Genomic DNA, 21,595 nt, shown 5'->3' on the forward strand with positions numbered 1-21,595 from the left:
CTAATGATATGCTGTGCTACTTGGCCATTAGTATTATGCTGGTGTTTGTGTCCAATTCTACAGTCGAAGCCAAAAATCCCCATAAATGGAGGGGTGATGAAAACACCTGTTCACTTCCTTATAAATAAGAGAGGGTAAGGAATAGGTGTCTGTTTCAGTGCTGGATGCACACATTTAAATGATAAGCAAATTGCAAAGAAAAACGTATTTGCAAGTGGCAGGAAATTCGTGCAAGAGAAGTCTAATTTCATGCTTAGTCTGGTTAATAAAGGTCTGTACTAGAACTCATCTGGTAATGTAGGAACATGCTTGCTCTGGAAAGAAAGGACACAAATTAAAAGCAAACTGGGTTACGGGGTAAGGACATGCATGGTCTTGCCATTAATGATGACACAGGCACTAGCCAGTAGCTGCTTTCGTCAGTCACGCAGCCATCTGGCACACAGCAATCTCAGTGGCAGTGAAGGGGCTAGCTGTGTGAGGAAGAAGCCTCACATTTAATCAGCAGCCGTTTAATCAAATTTCCTTCTAAAATGCTAGAAGAATGAGACCTCGCCACAACAGAAGCATCACTCAGAGGGAAGATATCCTTATCTCTTGCAACAAAACGGTTCCAAATGTGGTACTGTTTCTCCAAAGGAAAAGCCTTTACAAAGTCTTAGTCAGCTGTTTGTGCTGGGCTTCTTAGTACTGGATGATGCCAGCCGTGGTCTGTGTTGAACCTGCCTCGGTTCCGGTTCCAGGAAAGCAAATGCAACATACACCAACATCTGTTAAGGCAAGCCGTCAGTGGGGCATGGTGTCATCAATATGCTGATGACACCGTAGTTCTCTTTCTCCGAAACATCTGAATCAGGAGAAGCAGTCTTGGTTCTAAACCAGCATCTGAATGCAGTAGTTGACAGGATGAGGGCCAACCAAGTGATCTTTCATCCTGGTAAGATAGAGACTATGTAGGTGACCAGTTCCCAGGTCCAGGAATTAGGGAGTTCACTGGTTCTGAATGGGCTTTTCCTGCACTGCAGACAGTGCCTAAGTAATGTTCGGTGCAGTACTTCCTTCCCCTGCTGTTGGGCAAACTTCACTGTGTTCCTTCCCCATTTCGTTATCCCCAGTCCACTAAGAGGAGCAGACAACCATATAGCAGCTGTCCATTGGAACTGGCCTTGACTCTCCTGGCCGGGAGACGCTCATGGGGGAGGCCAAGTTTACAGCAGCTTCTGAGAGTGCTGCAGGCCCCTTATCTCCATCCCTGTTTAATATTGTTCCTCCTCCTCCGCACAAGGCAGCTACTGGTGCTAAAGAGATGGGGGAGCTGGCCAACTATACTCCTCTCCCCCACAGGGCAGCATCCTTCGGTGGACAAGCAGGAAACAAGAGGGAAGACAGGACTCTCCAGGGCGGCTCTGTTTGAAAAAGTTCTTTCTTGTGTACCTAGTTTTGCTTAGGCTAATCCTCAATACCTTTGCATCCATCCCTCCTAGCTTTCCCCTTATGCTGGGTTGGCCTGCAGTATCATGAACCTCACAGCTGCCCAAAGCTGAGCGGGGTACAAGACGAAACTTGGGACTTTTTCCTGGATGGCTGGTTTTGTAGGAGAAAAAGAAAAAGGACAGTTGTTGCTAATTTCTTGCGCAGGAGCCATATGTTTTCTTCCAAGGAAACCTCTCCGGGGTTTTGTGGGGTGGGGTGGAGAGTATGCATTTTCCCAGCAGTGTGGTTTGTGGCAAATGCTGGTCCTACTCAGAGTAGACCTGTTGAAATTCATAGACATGACTCACTTGGCTCCATTAATTTGGGCGGATCTGCTCTGCATAGAATTGGCACAGGATACTACTACCCAGTGGGCCAAGGTTAGGGGCTTGTTGTGGAACAGTGTCCTTTTCAGAGGGGCTAGTGTCCACTGATCCTGCATTTTGGCAGGAAGCCGGGTGGGCGAATGGGCTCTAGAAAGCAAATTAGCTGTCCCCCCCCCCTGCTTTGTGCTTCCCCCTCATATTCTCGCTCTTGAATTCTGAATGTTTCAGTGTGTTTATGGCATCAATTTGGCTGGAATGCGGGAAGGTGCCTGAGGCTGTTCCCGTCTCCTCTGATGGCTCCAGAGAGAATCTGGCAATATGCTCCCCCCCCCCCGCCGCCCCTCTGCCCCCCCACAACACCTCCTTCCTCTCCTTCCTTTTGCACCCTCAGATGATGGGATGATGAGCAGGGTTCAGAGCAGAAAGAGAAAAGCCTGCCCTCTCAACACAGGAACCCAATGGGATCCATGTTTTTGTTTAATACAGCTGGGAGAACCTGTGGCCCTCCCAAGGTGGTTGGACTCAAACTCTCATCAGCTCCAGCCAGCATGGCCAATGGTAAAAGATGATGGGAGTTGTAGTCCGCCAACATCTGGAGGGCCCGAGCTTCCCCCGTCCCCGTTTTATTTCCCTCCACACCTTTAGTCATTCATTGGGTGCAGGAAGCCTGCTGGAAATCCATACCCTATACAGTGGTACCTTGGGTTACATACGCTTCAGGTTACATACGCTTCAGGTTACAGACTCTACTAACCCAGAAATAGTACCTTGGGTTAAGAACTTTGCTTCAGGATGAGAAAAGAAATCGTGCGGCGGTGGCAGCGGGAGGCCCCATTAGCTAAAGTGGTGCTTCAGGTTAAGAACAGTTTCAGGTTAAGAACGGACCTCCAGAACGAATTAAGTATTTAACCCGAGGTACCACTGTACTTTTCTGTGGAAGATGCATAGCTGTAGGGAATAATTAATAAACAGCAGGCATTCTGCACATGCATCTAGAGCCTAGGACTTGCCGATCAGAATGTCGGCGGTTCGAATCCCCATGACGGGGTGAGCTCCCGTTGCTTGGTCCCTGCTCCTGCCAACCTAGCAGTTCGAAAGCACATCAAAGTGCAAGTAGATAAATAGGTACCGCTCCGGTGGGAAGGTAAACGGCGTTTCCGTGTGCTGCTCTGGTTCGCCAGAAACGGCTTAGTCATGCTGGCCACATGGCCCGGAAGCTGTATGCCGGCTCCCTCGGCCAATAAAGCGAGATGAGCACTGCAACCCCAGAGTCGGCCACGACTGGACCTAATGGTCAGGGGTCCCTTTACCTTTACCTTTACCGCTGTACTTTTCTGTGGAAGATGCGTAGCTGTAGGGAATAATTAATAAAGAGCAGGCGTTTTGCACATGCATCGAGGGCCTTCATTCTAGCTGCATCGAAGGAGTGGCTCCCAGCTAGTTCATGATGTGGATTTAAGACCCAATGACAGCTTTCAAAAGTGATTTGTGGGCCTGGGTGGTGAGCATTCACTCCTTCCTGAATTGAACAGGTGGATCAGTTGGAGGCTGGCAAGGTAATGGTTTGACCAAAGGACTCTCTTGGTTCATTCCAGTTTCTGTATATGATTTGACAATGTTGAAGACTGCATCTTGTTCTGTTGTGGCAACAGGTCAAGAAATAATAACTGGGAAGAGTGCATAAGCAAAATGACCTGTTCTCCTCCTCCTCCTCCTGCTTCTTCTCCTGACTAGATGAGACCGTGCTTCCAAGTGGCACTGAGTCTCAACAGATGTCTCACTTTCCAAAATGAATACCTGTATGTGAACCAGGTACATAAACCTAGCTTGAGGCAACCAGGCTCTCTTGGGTGGAAACCAACCAGGATGACAGGTAGATAAGATGCCAGGAGGTAAACCAGCTTGTAAAACAGGAGTGGCCTTGTCTGAAAGAAAATAATTCAAAGGATGAGACTGACCTTCTTCAGCAGGAGATGCCAGCGTACAAAGTACTTTCTGTTTCTCGGTGATTGACTACATGGAATTGGCAGAAATGACTGGCAGAATCCGAGACCAGGGAGGAGAGTCGGTGAAAGAAGACTGGAAGAAATTTAAAGACTATTTACAGAAATATTGTAAAATTAATGAATCTTAGAAGGATGTTGGATAGAAACTAAGTGGTTTCCAGCTGTAATGCCTTAAGAGATACGAAAAAAGGTTCACAAATGGGTAAAAGCTTAATGGTAAGGATGTGCTGAACTAACAAACTGAACTGGAATACAAAAAAGGGAGGTACGAGGAGGTCCGGGGAAATAAGTGTAAGGAAGATATGCTATGGAAAATTAATGTGTTTTTAACTGTTTTTATTTTGTATGTTTCTTTTTATTTTTCATTTCTTTGTTATACCTTAAAAACTTTAATAAATATCTCTAACTATCAAAAAAGGGAGGTATGAGGAGGTTAGGGAAACAAGGATATGAATGTAAGTTATGGAAAGATTGATCTATTTTTCTTTTTCTTTTTTCTTTTTAAGGGTTTTTTTAATTCTTTTTTCTGTATTTTGTATTTTCTTGTATTTTTACTTTTTGTTTTTGTGTAATTCTCGTATTCTTTGAAATTTCAATAAATATCATTTACAAAAAACAACAACAAAGTACTTTCTGTTTCTCTTTCCTGCACCCTCCAGCGCTCAGCTTCATTGTATGTCCACAAGTTCTAGCATTACGCAGGAGGAAAAAAATTCGCTATCCACTTTCTGCATGCCATGACTTCTACTCTCTATGACTTCTGCCGTGTCACCTCTTATTCATCTTTTGCTTCAGCAAAGTTGCTGCACCAGCTGCTACCAGGTCACAGCTGTGGCATGCTTCGTTTCATGAGAACAGTTGATAGAGCCTGAGACTCTGAATCTCAGGGTTGTGGGTTCGAACCCCACGTTGGGCAGAAGTTTCCTGCATTGCAAGGGGTTGGACTAGATGACCCTGGGTGTCCCTCCTAATTCTATGATTCTATAAACTGAAAAGCCCCAAATGCTGCGACCTTTCCTCATAGGGGAGCTGTTCTATCCCCCTGATCACGAATGCAGAAATGAGTCTGCATGTGGTTATATGTGATGGTGAAAAAGTTTGTCTGGGAAGCAGATTAATAGAGGCAAACATAGTGTGGCACGACATGGGAGACATATGCATGGGGTCTTCGGCTGTTTAAAAAAATGCTTATATCAGCTGTGTGAAGGGCAATTTGCACTGAGACCGTGGTTCTGGAAGAGAAGGTTTAAGACTTCATAAACACATCCACACCATTTTCCCAATTAAAATTAATTGGCACCAATGGGAGCGTTCTTCCAAAAGCAAACAACAGGCACAGGACAGGGACCGTAACCGTGTGTGGGAAGGTGAAGGGTTAATAGCCTTCTTACCCTCCATCAGGGTCCCAGTTTGGATCAGGGCCTCTGCACCTGCTCTGTACTCTTAATAGCATGTGGCTGGGTCACATCAAAAGCCCATGTAGCCTATAACATAATGATGGCTGACTGGGAACAGTTATGGACCACAGGTATGAAGTTTACGGCATGCAATGCCTTAAGAGAGAATATTATGAAAATGATATACAGGTGGTACATGACCCCAGTCAAGCTTGCAAAAATCTATCATTTGCCCGATAATAAATGTTGGAAATGTAAAGAAACTGAAGGCACATTCTTTCACCTTTGGTGGACGTGCCCAAGGATTAAGGCTTTCTGGGAGATGATCTATAATGAATTGAAAAAGGTATTTAAATATACCTTCTTGAAGAAACCAGAGGCCTTTCTCCTGGGCATAGTGGGCCAATTGGTGCTAAAGAAGGATAGAACTTTCTTTATGTATGCCACAACAGCAGCAAGAATACTTATTGCAAAGTATTGGAAGACACAAGATCTACCCACTCTGGAAGAACGGCAGATGAAGGTGATGGACTACATGGAACTGGCGGAAATGACTGGCAGAATCCGAGACCAGGGAGAAGAGTCGGTGGAAGAAGATTGGAAGAAATTTAAAGACTATTTACAGAAATATTGCAAAATTAATGAATGTTAGAATGATGTTAGAATGAAGTTAAGTGGTTTTAGCAGCAATGTCATAAAGGTGTATGTAAAAATGGATTGTTAATAGGTGAGAATCTAAAGCTATAATATATTAAGTTAAAGGACTAAGACAAAAACAAAGAGGGAAAGGAATTGCTGAATTAACCAATTGAACTGGAATTGAACTGAAAAAAGGGAGGTGAGAGGAGGTCAGGGAAGCAAGGAAATGAAATGTAAGATACGGAAGGATTAATTTGTTTTTAAGTGTTTTTTACTTTTTTCCTGTACTTTGTATTTTGTATGTTTTTTCTCTTTTTTATTTTTTTTCTTGTTTCTTTTCTCTTTAACTATGTATTTTTTTGTTTCTGAAATTTTAATAAATATCATTAAAAAAAAAAAAGCCCATGTAGCCAAGCCTCCTGTTCTTACAGCTGCCAACAAGAAGCTTGTAAGCAGAACAGCACTCTCATCAGTTGTGATTCCCAGTAAGCAGTATTCAGAGAGTTAATTGTCTCTGACAGAGGAGGCAGAACATAGTGATCATAGTGATCATATCCTCCTTTAAAGCCATTCACAAAGACAGCTGTAAATTCTTGCACACACACTTTTTTTAGTTTTCTGGTTTTGTGCAAATCTGAGAGACCAAAAGAAATGTGGATGCGTGGGGTGTTGTTATGAGAAATAAAAGTATTAATTTAAGGAAGTCGGGAGCATGGCAAGGGGAGTAGCAGAAAGTAGGTTGACCCACCCGCTCTGAAACACACTGTGATCCTGAGTGGCGTGGTCTGCAGCCCGTTTCTCCTAATCAGGTTGTCCCTGTGTTGCATAAACCCAAATTTGCAGGGGGGGGGGACATCAAGGTTGGTGTTCATATAATCATAGAATTGTAGAGTTGGAAGGGACCCCAAGGTCCTAGTGTTTGAGGGTAATGCCATGTGGACTATGCAAATTAGATGTGAACAAAAACAACAAGATGTAAACAAGCCCTGAGTGGTACACCAGGCTGGGTTGGAAAAGGTAAGGTGTGGGTAGTTGACTGGAAACAGTCCGGTGATGCAAGCATTGAGTGTTTTTGTGGGGAGCTTTTATGCACCAGCTTGCCCCTGTAAAGTTTTCTGAATGCTGCTGTCCAGTGTAAATAATTGGGCCACTCCTAGTCCTGGTTGGTGGCGCTGTGGGTTAAACCACAGAGCCTAGGACTTGCTGATCAGAAGGTCGGTGGTTCGAATCCCCGCGACGGGGTGAGCTCCCATTGCTCGGTCCCTGCTCCTGCCAACCTAGCAGTTCGAAAGCACGTCAAAGTGCAAGTAGATAAATAGGTACCACTCTGGCGGGAAGGTAAACAGTGTTTCTGTGCGCTGCTCTGGTTCGCCAGAAGCAGCTTAGTCATGCTGGCCACATGACCTGGAAGCTGTACGCTGGCTCCCTCGGCCAATAAAGCGAGATGAGCACCACAACCCCAGAGTCGGCCACAACTGGACCTGATGGTCAGGGGTCCCTTTACCTTTTTTCCTCCACCAGGCACAGAGAGAAAAGCCAGAGAATAGCTCCTTAAAGCCAGCAAGTGTGTCGACTGCCACCAGGTGTCGATGCCAGTGACTTTGCCATGCCCAGACCCATAGCCCCACAGCCCCAGCCAGCGGAGGAAGCTGTCAACATTGCTGCAACAGGAAACAGTCGTCAGCCTCTCCTCTGGTGGGAACTGAAGACGTTTTGTGCCCAGGATCAGTTCCCACAACTGGAACTTCCTGCCGTCACTTAACGGGGTCCGCGCAATCTTTTTCGTTAGAAAGATGTGCCGGATCTAAGGTGGGACTAGAAGTTCTGAAAGATTGGAAGATCTTCTTCTAGTCTTCTCTCCCTCTCCACACCAACCCTTCACACCAACCCCAAGCATAATTTGTTCCTAGGCAAGGGAGAGAGGCGAATAGGCTCAATGATTTTACATCAACAGCCTAAGGCTAAAGCCTAAGAAAAACTATTTGCATTTCAAGGCTGCTGATTTCAATGGGATTAGGTGTGCTGAACTCTGCAGTGTGTGGGACTGTAAATGAGCAAACAGTTTGTGGGGACTCAGCTGCTTTCGTGGGTCAGATGGGATGACTCAGCAAATAAATTTTGAAATACCAACTTCAAAAGAAATTGTAGTTTCTGTGGAACCCTGAAATTATACTTCCATTCTCTCACACACGCATACATACACACACTTAGCTTTTTGAGACTGTCAAAAGTTCACACCAAAAAAGTTTGAAGGTCTAATTCTCAAGGAAGGAAGGAAGGAAGGAAGGAAGGAAGGAAGGAAGGAGGGAAAGAAGGAAGGAGGGCAGTACTGTGCCAGCCAGATGGATTCTCCTGGCTGTCAAACGTCAGTAGTTAGGTACAAATTCGATACTAATCTGTCCTGCCTTGGCACTGGGGGCCTGCAGGGGTGGGTTGAAGCCTGTTGTGATCAGGCTCAAACTGAATAAATAGACAGAAGGAAAACAGCAACTGGATAACTGGAAGGAGAACTAATGAAGGGCAGCGATAGAAAGACAGTAACTCCAGTTTACATACAGTGCCAGGTTCGAACTGAGTCATCTCCAGTAAAAGCAGAGGTGAGGAGCCTGTGGCCCTCCAGATATTGCTGGACCACAACTCCCATCATCCCTGATCATTGGCAATGCTGGCTGAGGCTGATGGCAGCTGGAGACCAATAACACTTGGAGTGACAGGTTAGCCACCTCTGAGTTAAAGGATCTCAGTTAACAGGGCCACTTGGAGGCCAGGAAGGACCTCTCTGTCCAAGGACAGGGAAAGCTACTACCTGAGTGAACAACACTGGACCCAAATGGACCACTGACTTGACTCTGTTTATCACTGACTTGACTCTGCGTATCACAGGCTATTGCCACAATAACCAAACTAATTTATCAGATGCCCCCACACTTTTTACTGCTGCAGACATGACACAGGTATTTTCCTGGAAGCTGAGGGTGTAATCTCAGGTTCCTGGGTCCTTGGGACAAGATTGCCATTAAGCTCCTTGGTGGTTCATGCATCCGTATGCGTTGAAGCGCTGAAATTTTTGAGATGAAGTCACTGCTCGTATTTACAATCAACCTCTGCTTCCCATCCACCACTTTCTCTATAGCTGATAATAATGGACTTTTCTATTCTGGCTGACGGGTGGTTCTTGTGCAGTTGGAAAGTTTGCCCACACCTCCACTTTCATGGAAAAGATGTTGCTTCTTGTTCTGTTCTGTGATCAGAGTTGGTGCCCCCTCTCAGTATGGGCTTCTGTTGGGTGCTGGGCAAGAGGCCATGGGTGTAGCCAGGGGGGCAGGGGCCCCAAAATCAAATAAATACAAAACACTTAACTAAAAGTAGAAATTGTAGAAAGATTTTGACAGGGGTTTTTCTGAGCACTTGGGGTCAAAAGAAAGTAAATTTAAACAACTGTTGTTGAGACATTTTGTTCCGAATCCGCGAGACAGAGGATAGTGACAGGTGGGTGTCCTCCCCTCGACCCAACATAAATTCTGGCTACACCCATGCAAGAGATTGAACATGGCAAGAGGCTTATTCTGAAGACCAAGCAATGCCAAGGAAGATTTGGACTTCTGGATGGGCTCGGAGCTGCAGGCAAATTTTACAAGAACAGAGACATGTCTCTGAAAAACGAGTAAGGATGCTGCAAGGTTGATGAGGACCGTGTACGTTGGGAACAAGAGAAAAATGCTCCCCCCCTCTGACACACTCTTCTCTGCCCTCCTCATGTTAGCAGCAGGGCTGCCTGGCTGTGTGGGGATAATGGGGGAGAGCAAGTGAGGGAATGTCTGCGCACATGCCGCTCCTGCGCAGCAAAGCCCCAGAGCCAGAGCCCGTGCAGAGATGCTTCTGGTTTGAATTAGCAGGCAGGCGGGTCAGGCTAATTGGGACCTTTCAGATCCCGCCAGTGCAAGCTAGAGGGATGCAGGAAAGAATCCCTTGTGGCCAGAGTCCCAGTCAGGCAAAGGAAAGCCACAAGGCAGGGGGGAAAGGGGGGAGCAGCTGCAGGGTAGAGTCATGTATCTGTACAGGCTTGGGGAGTTTTCGGGAAGAGCAGCAAGGGAGGGACAAGAAGCAGCCCCCACCTATATAAGGCAGAAGCTACTATCTGTGTTTGCGTTCAGAAAGTGATTAGTTAGTACCAGTTTGCACCCTTTAACCATAAGCTACCACCATAAGGGTGGCTGTGCATGGTAGGTTTTTGTTTTTAAATCTAGTATAGGCACTGGAAGCACAGGATCAGAAAAGGATTGGATTATTTAATCCAGGAATTTTTTTTTAAAAAAGGAGCACTTGTGAATGCTGACTTGCAGCCTTGGTGAGGGGAGGAAGAGGGAGGGGGAACTGAACTGTAGGGCTGCTTGAAAACCCTATGATTTAGGGTGATGGATTTATCACAAGCCTAGAAGTTAGTTACAGAAATCCTATGGGGTAAGAAACAAGGAGTAAGACTGTCTTTCTCTCTCCTTGCTCCCCAAGCCTCCACTCGATCTGCGCCTGGCAGGGTAAGGGGCTAGACCACTGTTTTATGGGTGCCCATCCTTGGGCAAATCCAAGGGATTCTTTCACTGGCTTGTGGCACCGTGTGGTTTGCGAGTTAAATCCGCCTTTCCATTCTGCCAGAACTTTTGCTTTGAGGTTATTGTGGGGCTGCATTGATTCCTCCACCCAACCCTCCAAACTCTGGAAATCTTCTGTCTGTTGTCACCCCCGCAAACTGGCACAGATCATCAAGGGGGTGGGTGGCAGTGGTGGCGGGATGGAGGGGGGGGGATAAAATCTGCTTGTGGAAGAATTCTCTGGCCACTTAATACATTTAAACACATGCAGATCAGAAGCTGTTTGCTGATTCGGCGAAGTTTTAAAACAAAAACAAAAAAACCAGCTTTTCAGTTAGGGTTAAAAAGCAGTATCAAAAATACCGGTTCAGAAGCGACCAGTTGCCCCCCTAGTGATGGGGAGATGGGGGTCTGTGGAGCTAGGGTGGTTGCTGTTTCCAAGGCTTTTTTCTTTCTTTTCTGGAAACTGGGGCACCGGGAGGCTGTGGAAAAACTGAGCAGAAGGAAGGAGAGGGAGCAAGGGCCTGGTTTGGCTGCCGTGCTGCAGGCAGCGGAGGGAAGGACTGCCATGGAGCTGGGTCATGTGGAGGTTACTGCACCCAAAGGGGGTTCTTGCAGAGTTCATGCCGCTGGCTCGCTTGACGCTCGCTCGGCCTTCGCGCTGGAAGGAAAGGGAGAGGCTTCAGGGGGTGGGGGAATGGAGAAGAGCGGGGTGGAACAGCCTGGCCTGGCCTGGCCAGCTACTGGCAAGGAGCCTAGCCCAACCAGTGGAGAGGGAGCCGGGCCTAGCTCGCGAGGGGGAAGCCTGGTTTAACCAGAAAGAAAAGCTAATGTTGCTTTGCCCCTAGCAGGTGAGGGGGGCAGGAATTAAGTTTGGCTCAGCTGCTGGTGGGGCGGAGGGCCAGTGGCCGGGGGGGGGGGGCGGGGGAGAGAGAGATGGGGATAGCTGAGCCAGGGCTAAAAAAAGGGGGGGGGGCAAAAAGTAGGCCATGTCCAACTCAGCTAGCAAGTGTGTTTGTGTTGGCTCGCTTAGTGGAAGCTGGGGACAGGGCAGAGAGGAGGGGTTTTTTAAAAGCATATTTTGTGCGGTGTGAGTGTGTGTGCGAAAGAGAGAGGGAGAGAAAAGGACATCCCATCCATTGGGGAGAAGCCAGGCACCATGTCATTATTATTAATATTAATATTATTTACCACCATGTCATTTTTGGAGCATCTCAGCCATTGTTAGAGTGAAGAAGAAGTTGGCATAACTTCACCTGTTTTCGTTCTATTGAAAGGCTGGCCGGCAATACTACTACTACTAATGATGATGATGATGATGTTGCTGTTGTTATTGCCATTTTTCATACAGAATGTTGTTGGCAGGTACAAAATGCAGTGAGAAATGAGAGTGTAACAAACAAAAATAAACAAAAATAAAATGAGGGGAGGGGGAAACGGGGAGACTACTGCGAGGGCAATGCCGCAACTATTGTATTAAGAAGAAAAAGGCATAACCTCCAACATTTCTCAGATGAAAATAGGGACATCACAACAACAACAACAACAACAACAACAATAACAACTTTATTATTTCTACCCTGCCCATCTGACTGGGGTGCCCCAGCCACTCTAGGTGGCTTCCAACATACCAAAACCTAAACTTTAAAAAACTTGTTTTAAAAACTTCCCTATACAGGGCTGCCTTCAGATGTTTTGCAAAGGTTATGTAGTTAGTTATCTCCTTAACTTGGGAGTCGCAAAACTCCATACCCTCCAACATTGCTCTAATGAAAATAGGGACGTCCTAAGCAAGATGAGCGCCGCAACCCCAGAGTCATTCGCGACTGGACTTAACTGTCAGGGGTCCTTTACCTTTAAGGAAGAGCAGAACATTGCAGGATCAAATCAGAAACCGGAATAGCTTCTGTAAATCCGGGACTTTCCCTGGAAAATAGGGACACTTGGGGGGTCTGAAAAGTTGAGTCAATCTGGTTTTCAGGGATTTAGTGGGCTGTGCAGTCAAGCTAACATAGGAGAAAATCTTAACACTGAGTTGAACAAAAGTGCTCTGTTTCTGATGAGCCCGTAAGGACTCTCCGTTTTTGAGTCAGGTGTTACGACAGTGCAGTGTCCCATACTTTTGCTAGCTGTTCCTCTCTGGAAGGAGGTGAGCTGGATTTCCAAAGGGAAGTCACTGACATTCTGGCTGTGCAGGCTGGCTGTTATCAGACCATGTTATGAGCCATGGTCTCTGGCACTGCCATGAACGCAGCTGCTGGATAAAAAGCGGATTCTGCTCCGGGGGGGGGGGGGTGAGTTCCACATAAGTCCTAATGACTGACTAAGACAGAAGACACCCACGTTCCTGTTCCTTGAAAGAAAGAAAAAATAGATTGGGGGAGCGGGGACTTGTTCTGCCCTGAGGGAAGCATTCTCTTGTGGGCAGCCTTCCACATGCCACTGGTGGGCAAACCCACAAATGTAAATTTTTCATTTGTACAGTGAGCTAGTTTCTGCACACTCTCAAATGCCCCTCTCTATCCTCCATCCACGGGACGCGGGTGGCGCTGTGGGTTAAACCACAGAGCCTAGGACTTGCCGATCAGAAGGTCGGCGGTTCGAATCCCAGCGACTGGGTGAGCTCCCATTGCTTGGTCGCTGCTCCTGCCAACCTAGCAGTTTGAAAGCACCTCAAAGTGCAAGTAGATAAATAGGTACCGCTCCGGTGGGAAGGTAAACGGTGTTTCCGTGCGCTGGTCTGGTTCGGCAGAAGCGGCTCAGTCATGCTGGCCACATGACCTGGAAGCTGTACGCTGGCTCCCTCAGCCAATAAAGCGAGATGAGCGCCGCAACCCCAGAGTCGGCCACGACTGGACCTAATGGTCAGGGGTCCCTTTACCTTTACCTTATTCTCCATCCAGGCAAGGAAGTAGCTTCATCAGAGCAAAAACTCCCCAATGAGGGTGGAAAGCAAAGCCAGTGAAGGGCGTGGCCAATGAGGGGGCCTGGGGAAAGAGCCAGGGGGTGTCAGATAGAGAGGGCTGCGGGGCTGCCTTTGGTCCCCAGGGTTGAGGTCCCCCACACTTAGTCTAGACCCATTTTCGGAGATGAACTGCCTTGCCAAACACAAATGGTATGGCTCGCTACTTGTGCAAAATCATAGCTCAGTCGGTAGAGCACGAGACTCTTAATCTCAAGGTTGTGGGTTCAAGCCCCACGTTGGGCAAAAGATTCTTGCATTGCAGGGGGTTGGACTTAGATGACCTTCGTGGTCCCTTCCAACTCGTATGGTTAATATTCTATTAAAAGGCTTCATGGATGGATTGGATAGAGAAAACTCAAGCGGCAAAAATGACAAGGAGGCATGAAGCATCTTGAAGATGAACACGTCCTATTATGGCACAAGCTTTTGTGGAGCAGAGTCAACAGGTGGGGCTTTGCGGGACCCTTTTCTTGCACTGTTCTTACTCTGCTTTGAGGGCACTGGGAACAGGATCAGTTCCCCCACCCAACAAAATGTGATAGTTTGCTTAGGCCTGTCGACTGACCCGGTCCAACTGGTAGCCAGTCTGACGTGGGATTACAGTGGTTTCTCAGAATAATGTTCTGCATTCCTCATCCCTGTCACTGATTTGGCAGAACCTGGATTTTGGCTGGGAGAGCAATTTGCTTGCAAAGCAGATGGTCAGGGATGCATCCTCTGATGGCTGCAGTGGTGGTTTGGGGGTTGAGGGATGTTGGTGAGGAGGCATTAAGATGAAGGTATGCAGCTTGGGAGTGTGTGGGAGAGAGAGAATTTAAGCCAACACTTGTGAGAGAGGCATGCTCTGAAAAGGTGTTGGTTTCTTGTGCTTGTTTATATGATAAACCTATCAACGTCCATGTGAGACAGAGAGTAGAAGACTCTCAGAATATATTTAAAACTGAATTTAGTTTTTACTCCTGCTTTTTGGTCAATGCTATTTGGTCAGTGGCCCATCTTGTCCAGCATCCAGTTCTCACAGTGGCTGAACATTTGCCTGTGGGAAACCCAGAAGCAGGATTTGAGCACAAGAGCCCTCTGCCCTCCTGTGGTTTCCAGCAAGTGATATTCAGATGTGTTGCTGCCTCCATCTGTACAGGCAGGGCAGAGCCATCAGGACTAGCAGTCACTGATAACCCTCTCATACATGAATTTGTCTAATCCTCTTTTAAAGCCATCTAAGTTGGTGGCAGGGACATGGGTGGCGCTGTGGGTTAAACCACAGAGCCTAGGACTTGCCGATCAGAAGGTCGGCGGTTCGAATCCCCACGACGGGGTGAGCTCCCGTTGCTCGGTCCCTGCTCCTGCCAACCTAGCAGTTCGAAAGCACGTCAAAGTGCAAGTAGGTACCACTTTGGCAGGAAGGTAAACGGTGTTTCTGTGCGCTGCTCTGGTTCGCCAGAAGCGGCTTAGTCATGCTGGCCACATGACCTGGAAGCTGTACGCCGGCTCCCTCGGCCAATAAAGCGAGATGAGCGCCGCATCCCCAGAGTCAGTCACGACTAGACCTAATGGTCAGGGGTCCCTTTACCTTTTTAAGTTGGTGGCCATCACTGCTTCCTGTGCGAGCTTTTGCAACTTGCCCGGACCTTATTTCAGCAAGACTGAAAGCTATTAAAACGAGGGGCTTGTCCACATTTTCTAGGCATGGTCTGTGCTTTAAAGGTCCATGTCCACACACTCTTTAAAGCTGAATCGGAGCAAACAGCAATCCGCAGAAAACCTGGATTGCCATTTGTTGCACATTAGCTTTAAAAAACAAGTTTTTGTGGGGAAAGCTCCAGAGTTCCAGATTTTATTTTATTTTAAAGCTCTTGGACATGGTGGTGGGTGCCAATACAACTCCTTGCCAAAGGTGCAAGGGTCCCTAGGTATGCCTGTGGTCCTAGTATAAAAATATTATTCTGTTGATTTGTTTCATTTTGCCTGGAGAAAGGCTTCTATAGTTAAGAACTGCCATGTCAATGGAAGCTTTTTCTCTAAGCCTAATTACCATGTATGATTTGGAGGGGGTCACATTGTGTGGGGAGTAGAATCTTAACCCTTGCCTCCCTATCTGTGACACACACACCCCCCCCCCCAATTCTCTCCTTCTCCACACATGGCAATTTGGCTTTTTTGGCAGGGGGAAGCTTCCATTGGCATCAATGGGAACTCCCCCCCCCCAAAAAAAAACCTTTATTGCTGTGGAGGGGGCAGAGTTGGAGAGGAGAGGCTGTAGCCTGGATCCAAAGACACTGTGGGCTGGCTGTTCCTCATCCCTGCAATAAAATTTGGCTCAATAATACTCCTCTAACTTTACAAAGACAGCAGGATATTTTGTTTGAAGCCAGATTTGCCACCTCTGACAAGTAAGAGCAACCCCCAGGTAGCCAGTTAGGTCGCTAGCTTTTGAACAGCAGTAGCTTGATCTACAGGAATTAACAGGTGATAATGTTTATTTCCATGCTGTGAACGGGTTTTACCTGCTGATTTCTGCACATCCAACTCCGGCATCCTTGACATAATCAAACTAGTAGCAGGCCAGCCTCCTGGGCTGAGCAGATCTGGGGTGGGTTTTTACATTGTGTTTAAAGCAGTTGTGCGGTTGCTTTGCTCACCACGTGCCCAGCTCACAGCTCTACCCAGATTTACTGCACCACTATGAAGTTGCTGAAATCAAGGTCTGAAAGTGTGGGGGAGAAAGAGAAAAAGTGAGAGACCATAGAACTGAGCACTGAAAGAGAAAGTTTGTACAGTCAAACCTCGCTTCTCAAATGGCTCCGTTGACAAATGTTTCGGCTCCCGAACACTGAAAACCCGGAAGAAAGTGCTCCTGTTTTTGAAGCCAAACATCTGACACAGCCTTCCGCTTGAGTGCAAGATCTTGCAACCAATCACAATCCGCGCCTCGGTTGTTGAACATTTTCGGAAGCCGAACGGGCTTCCGGAACGAATTGCGTTCGACAACCAAGGTTTGAATTTGTTCTGCAGTGTGAATATATATGCACAGGTCCCAGATATTTACTCTATGAACCCTCTAGTTTCCTTAATTAAATTCAAATTAACCACCATGTACTGATTTTGTACTCACTGATACAGATTAAAAATCATCGATAAAAATAAATGGGCGTTTACATCACTCCGTGGCCATGTTTAGGTGATCTTGCCTTTTAGGCTATAGTATGCACAAGCCTTTTGCCTGCACATGTGGGCCACAGTTAAACCAAGAAGTCTCTAATTATTTGCAGTTTCCCATGTTGTCTGAACCGGAAAACTATGATTACTAGCTTCAGGATAAGCCGGGAAATTAAAACAGAGTTTAAAGTTAGTTTAACATCATGACTGGTTCTAAAACGGGTAACCAGCTTCATTGGTTTATAACATGGTAGCTTGTTTGCAGCTACTAACCATATTTTCCTAGTTAAGAGGAAATGGAAAGCTATGGTTAATTAGAGCCTTTCTGATTTAATTGCAGCTTGTGTGAAGGGGCTTCATGCCCATGCGGAAACACTGTGCAAACCTTCGCTTACTAACCTGAGTTATGAACCAGCAGTTCTTTAAATATCCTGAATTGTACGCACACAAAATGCACGCTAGGGTGGATTCTCAATATCTCACCCCTTGTCTTTGAATTCATTAGTACGAATTATCAATCATTGTTTGATGATGTAATTCCAAACCCAATGACCATTCCACCCATATATATAGACATGAGGCAGAGCAGGTAGGGAACAGAACACCTGTGCTCATCATGGGAGACCATTCTTTGGGGGGGCCCTCTACTAGAAGTCCAGAGGGTAGCTACATGAGAACGGGCCTTTTCTGTGGTGGCTCCCTGTTGGTGGAACGCTCTTCTTGGGAGGCTCACCTGCTGCCATCATTGTATATCTTGAGGCACCAGGCAAAACCAGGCCTTTGACTATCTGTGGCCATTTAGAAGTGGGAAAGGGATGTTTTAAATGTATTTCCTCTTGGTTTTAATATATCTATGTGGGGGTTATTGTCTATTTGTTTAGTTGGAAGTCACTTTGGGTTGCCCTGGGCAAAGCGACTGACACATTTAATAAATAAAATAAACACTTTCCATTCTTTAACTTGACTATGGAGGAATTGATGTGATGGGGGAATCTGTAATAACTAATTAATATTAAAAGGCCTTGCATGGGCGTAGTCAGGATTTCTCTTAGGTGGGCAGGCTTTATGTGGTGGGGAGCCAGAGCCGAGTTATCTGCAACTGGTCAGTTAAGTATTTTCATTTAGTTACTTGATTTGGGGGGGGGGGGGAGATGCCCCACCAAGCACTCCTGGGTATGCCCAGGAGACCTTGTGAGAACACATCCTGTGTTGACACCAGCTCACTTCAGTTGCATTAGCCGTTTTCGTAATACACCTTTTGAGGACTTTGCCATAGTCTTGAAAAAGTGGCAAAAACGATAATGGAGGTCTATACCCACGACCTCTCTTTTCAGTGTTGGCTTATACAGTGGTACCTCGGGTTAAGTCCTTAATTCGTTCCAGAGGTCCGTTCTTAACCTGAAACTGTTCTTAACCTGAAGCACCACTTTAGCTAATGGGGCCTCCTGCTGCCGCTGTGCCGCTGCTGCACGATTTCTGTTCTCATCCTGAAGCAAAGTTCTTAACCTGAAGCACTATTTCTGGGTTAGCAGAGTCTGTAACCTGAAGCATATGTAACCTGAGGTACCACTGTATAGGTGAAATGAGGATTTCAACCAGCAATCAGCGGCGTAGCATGGGTTGTCAGCACCCGGGGCAAGGCAAGTAATTTGCGCCCCCTAACCCGGGGCAAGGCAAGTAATTTGCGCCCCCTAACCTGCCGCCACTGCCAGCTTCTTCTTGCTGCTGCCTGGTCTGGTCTGGTGTGGTTCTCTCCCGCGCTCAGCGCTGCGCTGGGCGGCCGCTGCACTGTCCCTCCCCAGATAGTCCCTCGCTCTCTCTCCGCACTGCACGCCTGGCACCCACCCCCTCCACAGTGGGCGGCGACCCAGCGGCTCGGATTTGCACAGCCAGCACTGCAGTGAGAGAGAGTGAGTGAGCCAGGTAGGGGCAGAGAGCTGCGAGTGCGAGCGCGCCCCCCCAGATGTTGCGCCTGGTGCGGCCGGCCCCCCCTGCACCCCCCACACTACGCCACTGCCAGCAATATCAAGGATGGTGGATATGGATGTGTAGTTTTGCAAGAGCAGTGATTATGTGAATCACACACTTTAGGCAGAAGCTGCAAATTTCTCAGGAGAACAGACTTCCCAGTAAATATGAATAATCAGCTTGCCCTTTTGCGAAACTTTTGAGAGCTTTTGGCAGTTGTCCCCCCCACCCCCCGCCCTTCTTCCTGTCATCGCGAGTGTGGCTTGGAAAAGAACGAAGAATACAGTGCAAAAGAATAGTCCTGCGTGGACTGTGACCCTTATTATTTCCTTCTTGCGCGCCTGCCGAATCCGTGTTTGCGCGCGTTTCCTAGGTCTTCCTCGGAGCGTTGTTGTCCGTGTGGCTGCTGCGTATACTGTAGTCAGATTTTGTATGTATGTGTGTGTGTCCCTCCCACATGGCCCACCCCTTTTCGGCTCCAAGCCCCACCCACGAGCTTGGAAGTCCTTAGCCGCTTTCGCCCCCAAGGTAATAGCCTTTTAAGCAAGGCAGCGAAACCGATCGCAGCGCCTGCGCTTCCCAAGCGACCAGCTTCGCTCGCGGCGTGCGCCTTGCGCGCGTGCAGCCGAGAAGCTTTGCATGTGGGGGCGCAGCCAAGCCAAGCCCCCTGCGCGTCTGCTGTGGGAGGCGCGGGACATCTCCAACTCTTCCAGGATCATCATAATCACAAGCGCACCATAATCATCCTCATCCTCATCCCCACCACCATTCCTTGTCTGATCCGCCGCCCGCTTCCACGCCAAACGGATTGTTTCCGGAGATGTACGATTGCATGGAGGCGTTCGCCGTCACCCCGCGGCAACTCTACGATGTTACCAACCGGAGCCCGTGCATGCTGCGGAAGTCAAGCCCGTGTTTCGTGGGCTTGGATCCCTTCGGGTGGCCCCAGCCGGCCAGCTTGCAATGTAGGTGATCCGAGCTCGTGCTGGTGTTTGGGGTTTTGTTTTGGTCTGGGGTGGGGTGGCTCCTTTGGGGAGGGTGCGTCCCTGGGGTGCCACGCGCATGCAAAAGAATGAATTGGGTTCCGCGTCCAGCGATTGTTGACATGGGTTGGGGGCAGGGCTTTTTTTGTTTTGTTTTGTTTCTTTTTAATAACCGCGCGTGGGCGTTGGGCGCGAGTGGATCCGGGTGGGCATCTTCCTAGAGGGCGCTGTTCGGCGTGCCGTCCGACCTGATTGGTTGCTTCGCGTTCCAATTTTCCAACTTTTTCTTTTCCTGCTTCGGAACTCTTGCGCCGCAAAAGAGGCGTGGGGAGGGGTGGGGGAGCAGAAAGCGGGTCGGGATCCGAAATTTTATGGGTCTCCCCCCTTCCTCTGCAAAAAAAGAGGGGGGGCTGCGTGACTTAAGCTCTGGGACGTTTGCAACCCCCCCTTCTGTAATCCGGGCAGCGATCTACTGTGTCTCGGTTACATGGAAACTGGGGATCCCTCTCGCTCGTCGCTCTTTTGTCTTGATGTGGAAACGCGGATTATGAACACCAGATGAGGGGGGAACTTTGAAGTTTCTTGGCGACCTGGGTGTGGGTGGAGGGGATGTGGAGTAAATCAGGAACGGCAGAAAGGAAGGAAGACTTTCTTTTGGGAGACGATGCCTAGAAGGCGGGGGGGGGGGGACGTTCATCCTTCACAAAGCCTGGCAGCAGGAGTTTAATTTTTTACTTTTGTTATCTTTCCTCGATTTAAAGTAAAGGGGGGGATTTGGCTGTAGTCTACCACGCCGTGCAAATAGAATCCTTTAGTTAGGCAATGCTGCGTCCTTGTTTCGTACACACACTAGACTGTAGACACTATTGGAATCTGGAAATCTGGAAGTAGAAGCGGAGACTTGGGGGTGTTGTGTTTGCGAGATCTGTCAAACACCCAAGGGTGTCCCCAGCGGGTCCTGCGTTCCCTTTTCTCTTTGAGCAGCTGCCAAATCGCTTCCCTCCCTCCCTTCCTTCCCCGCTTTTTGGCACCCACCACCAGTGTTTACAACTTGCAGAAGAACAATCCTTTGATATTTTTACACACACACACACGTTGTGGTGCAAAGGCAGCTCCCCATCACCTTTGGGGGCACCTGGGGAGGATGCAGGGTTAAGCTCCGCTCCCCTTTCTCCCGCCCGCCCCCCTCCTTACCCGAGGGGAGCTCGTTTTCAAAGCGGTTTCGTTTGGAACGGCCCCACCCCAGCCTGGCTGCCAAAGCGCTCTCAAGAAATGTGGCACTTTAACTCTTTCGCCGGCGCCTGGAAATCAAAACGCGTCGCTTCCTGCCTAGGTCTATAATTGAACTGTGGGAGGGTTCCTTCTCCCACCCCGAGCGCTTGCATGAGGTTGCAGAAGCACAAATAGAAGCAGCACCCTTCTTTGTGTGAGGACTGTAGAACACTGTGGAACTAAGAAATTCTTACTACTGTGCTGTTTAATAAAAACTCAACAATAGCCATTCCAAGGGAATGGAGGGATTTTATTACACAGGGGGGATGCTGAAGCTGAATTCGAGTCAGGGCTCAGTCAGGGACCTGGTTTTAAGATCAAGGTTCAACTCAGAAACATGTTAAATGATAAAGGGAGAAGTTTCCCTGGGCAAGGCCGGAATGCCTTTTCATCACCATGAAGTAACCCATGCCATCTAGAATTTGGGATTCTGGACTATAGGCTATAGTTTCAAGATAGGCTTGACAAATATATTGGCACCACTCTCTTTACAGAAATAACTCTTTACAGGTTATAACAGCCCACAGGGCTTCATTTCCCACTTAGCAGATGGCTTGCAGTTCCAGTGACTGCTGCTGCTTAAATAAGTGCTTAGTACCCATGGAGTGCCAGGAACTTTTGGGGGCTCTGGAACTGATCTGGTCTCTCCCTCTCTCTTTCTCTCTGGAGGGCTAAGAAGTGTACTTTTAGGAGGGCAGGAAGGGTCAGGAGCTGACAAAGGAAAGAGTGAGGAGGATACCTGGTGGTAATGCAGGAGAGGCAAGGATGGGCCAGTTTGTTTGTTTTGTTGGCTTATTTGTTAGTAGTGCTTTTCATCTGCC

The 21,595-nt window shown here is 47.8% G+C and overlaps 1 protein-coding gene across 3 annotated transcripts in view; it reads left to right on the forward strand.

The window, feature by feature from the left end:
• Nucleotides 1-21,595, forward strand: part of RARG (retinoic acid receptor gamma) — a 129,885-nt gene that overhangs the window by 59,570 nt on the left and 48,720 nt on the right. The window contains exon 1 of one of the 3 annotated variants that reach the window (XM_080994792.1): nucleotides 19,154-19,484. The exons of the other annotated variants lie outside the window; for them this stretch is intronic. Coding sequence (XP_080850918.1) covers nucleotides 19,340-19,484 — 145 coding nt within the window. The 5' untranslated portion in view covers nucleotides 19,154-19,339. Of the gene's footprint in view, nucleotides 1-19,153; nucleotides 19,485-21,595 lie in introns of those variants that run through there. 3 annotated transcript variants of the gene reach the window in all.

This window comes from Podarcis pityusensis (assembly GCF_964106645.2).
Source record: "Podarcis pityusensis genome assembly, chromosome: 2".
Lineage (NCBI taxonomy): Eukaryota > Metazoa > Chordata > Lepidosauria > Squamata > Lacertidae > Podarcis > Podarcis pityusensis.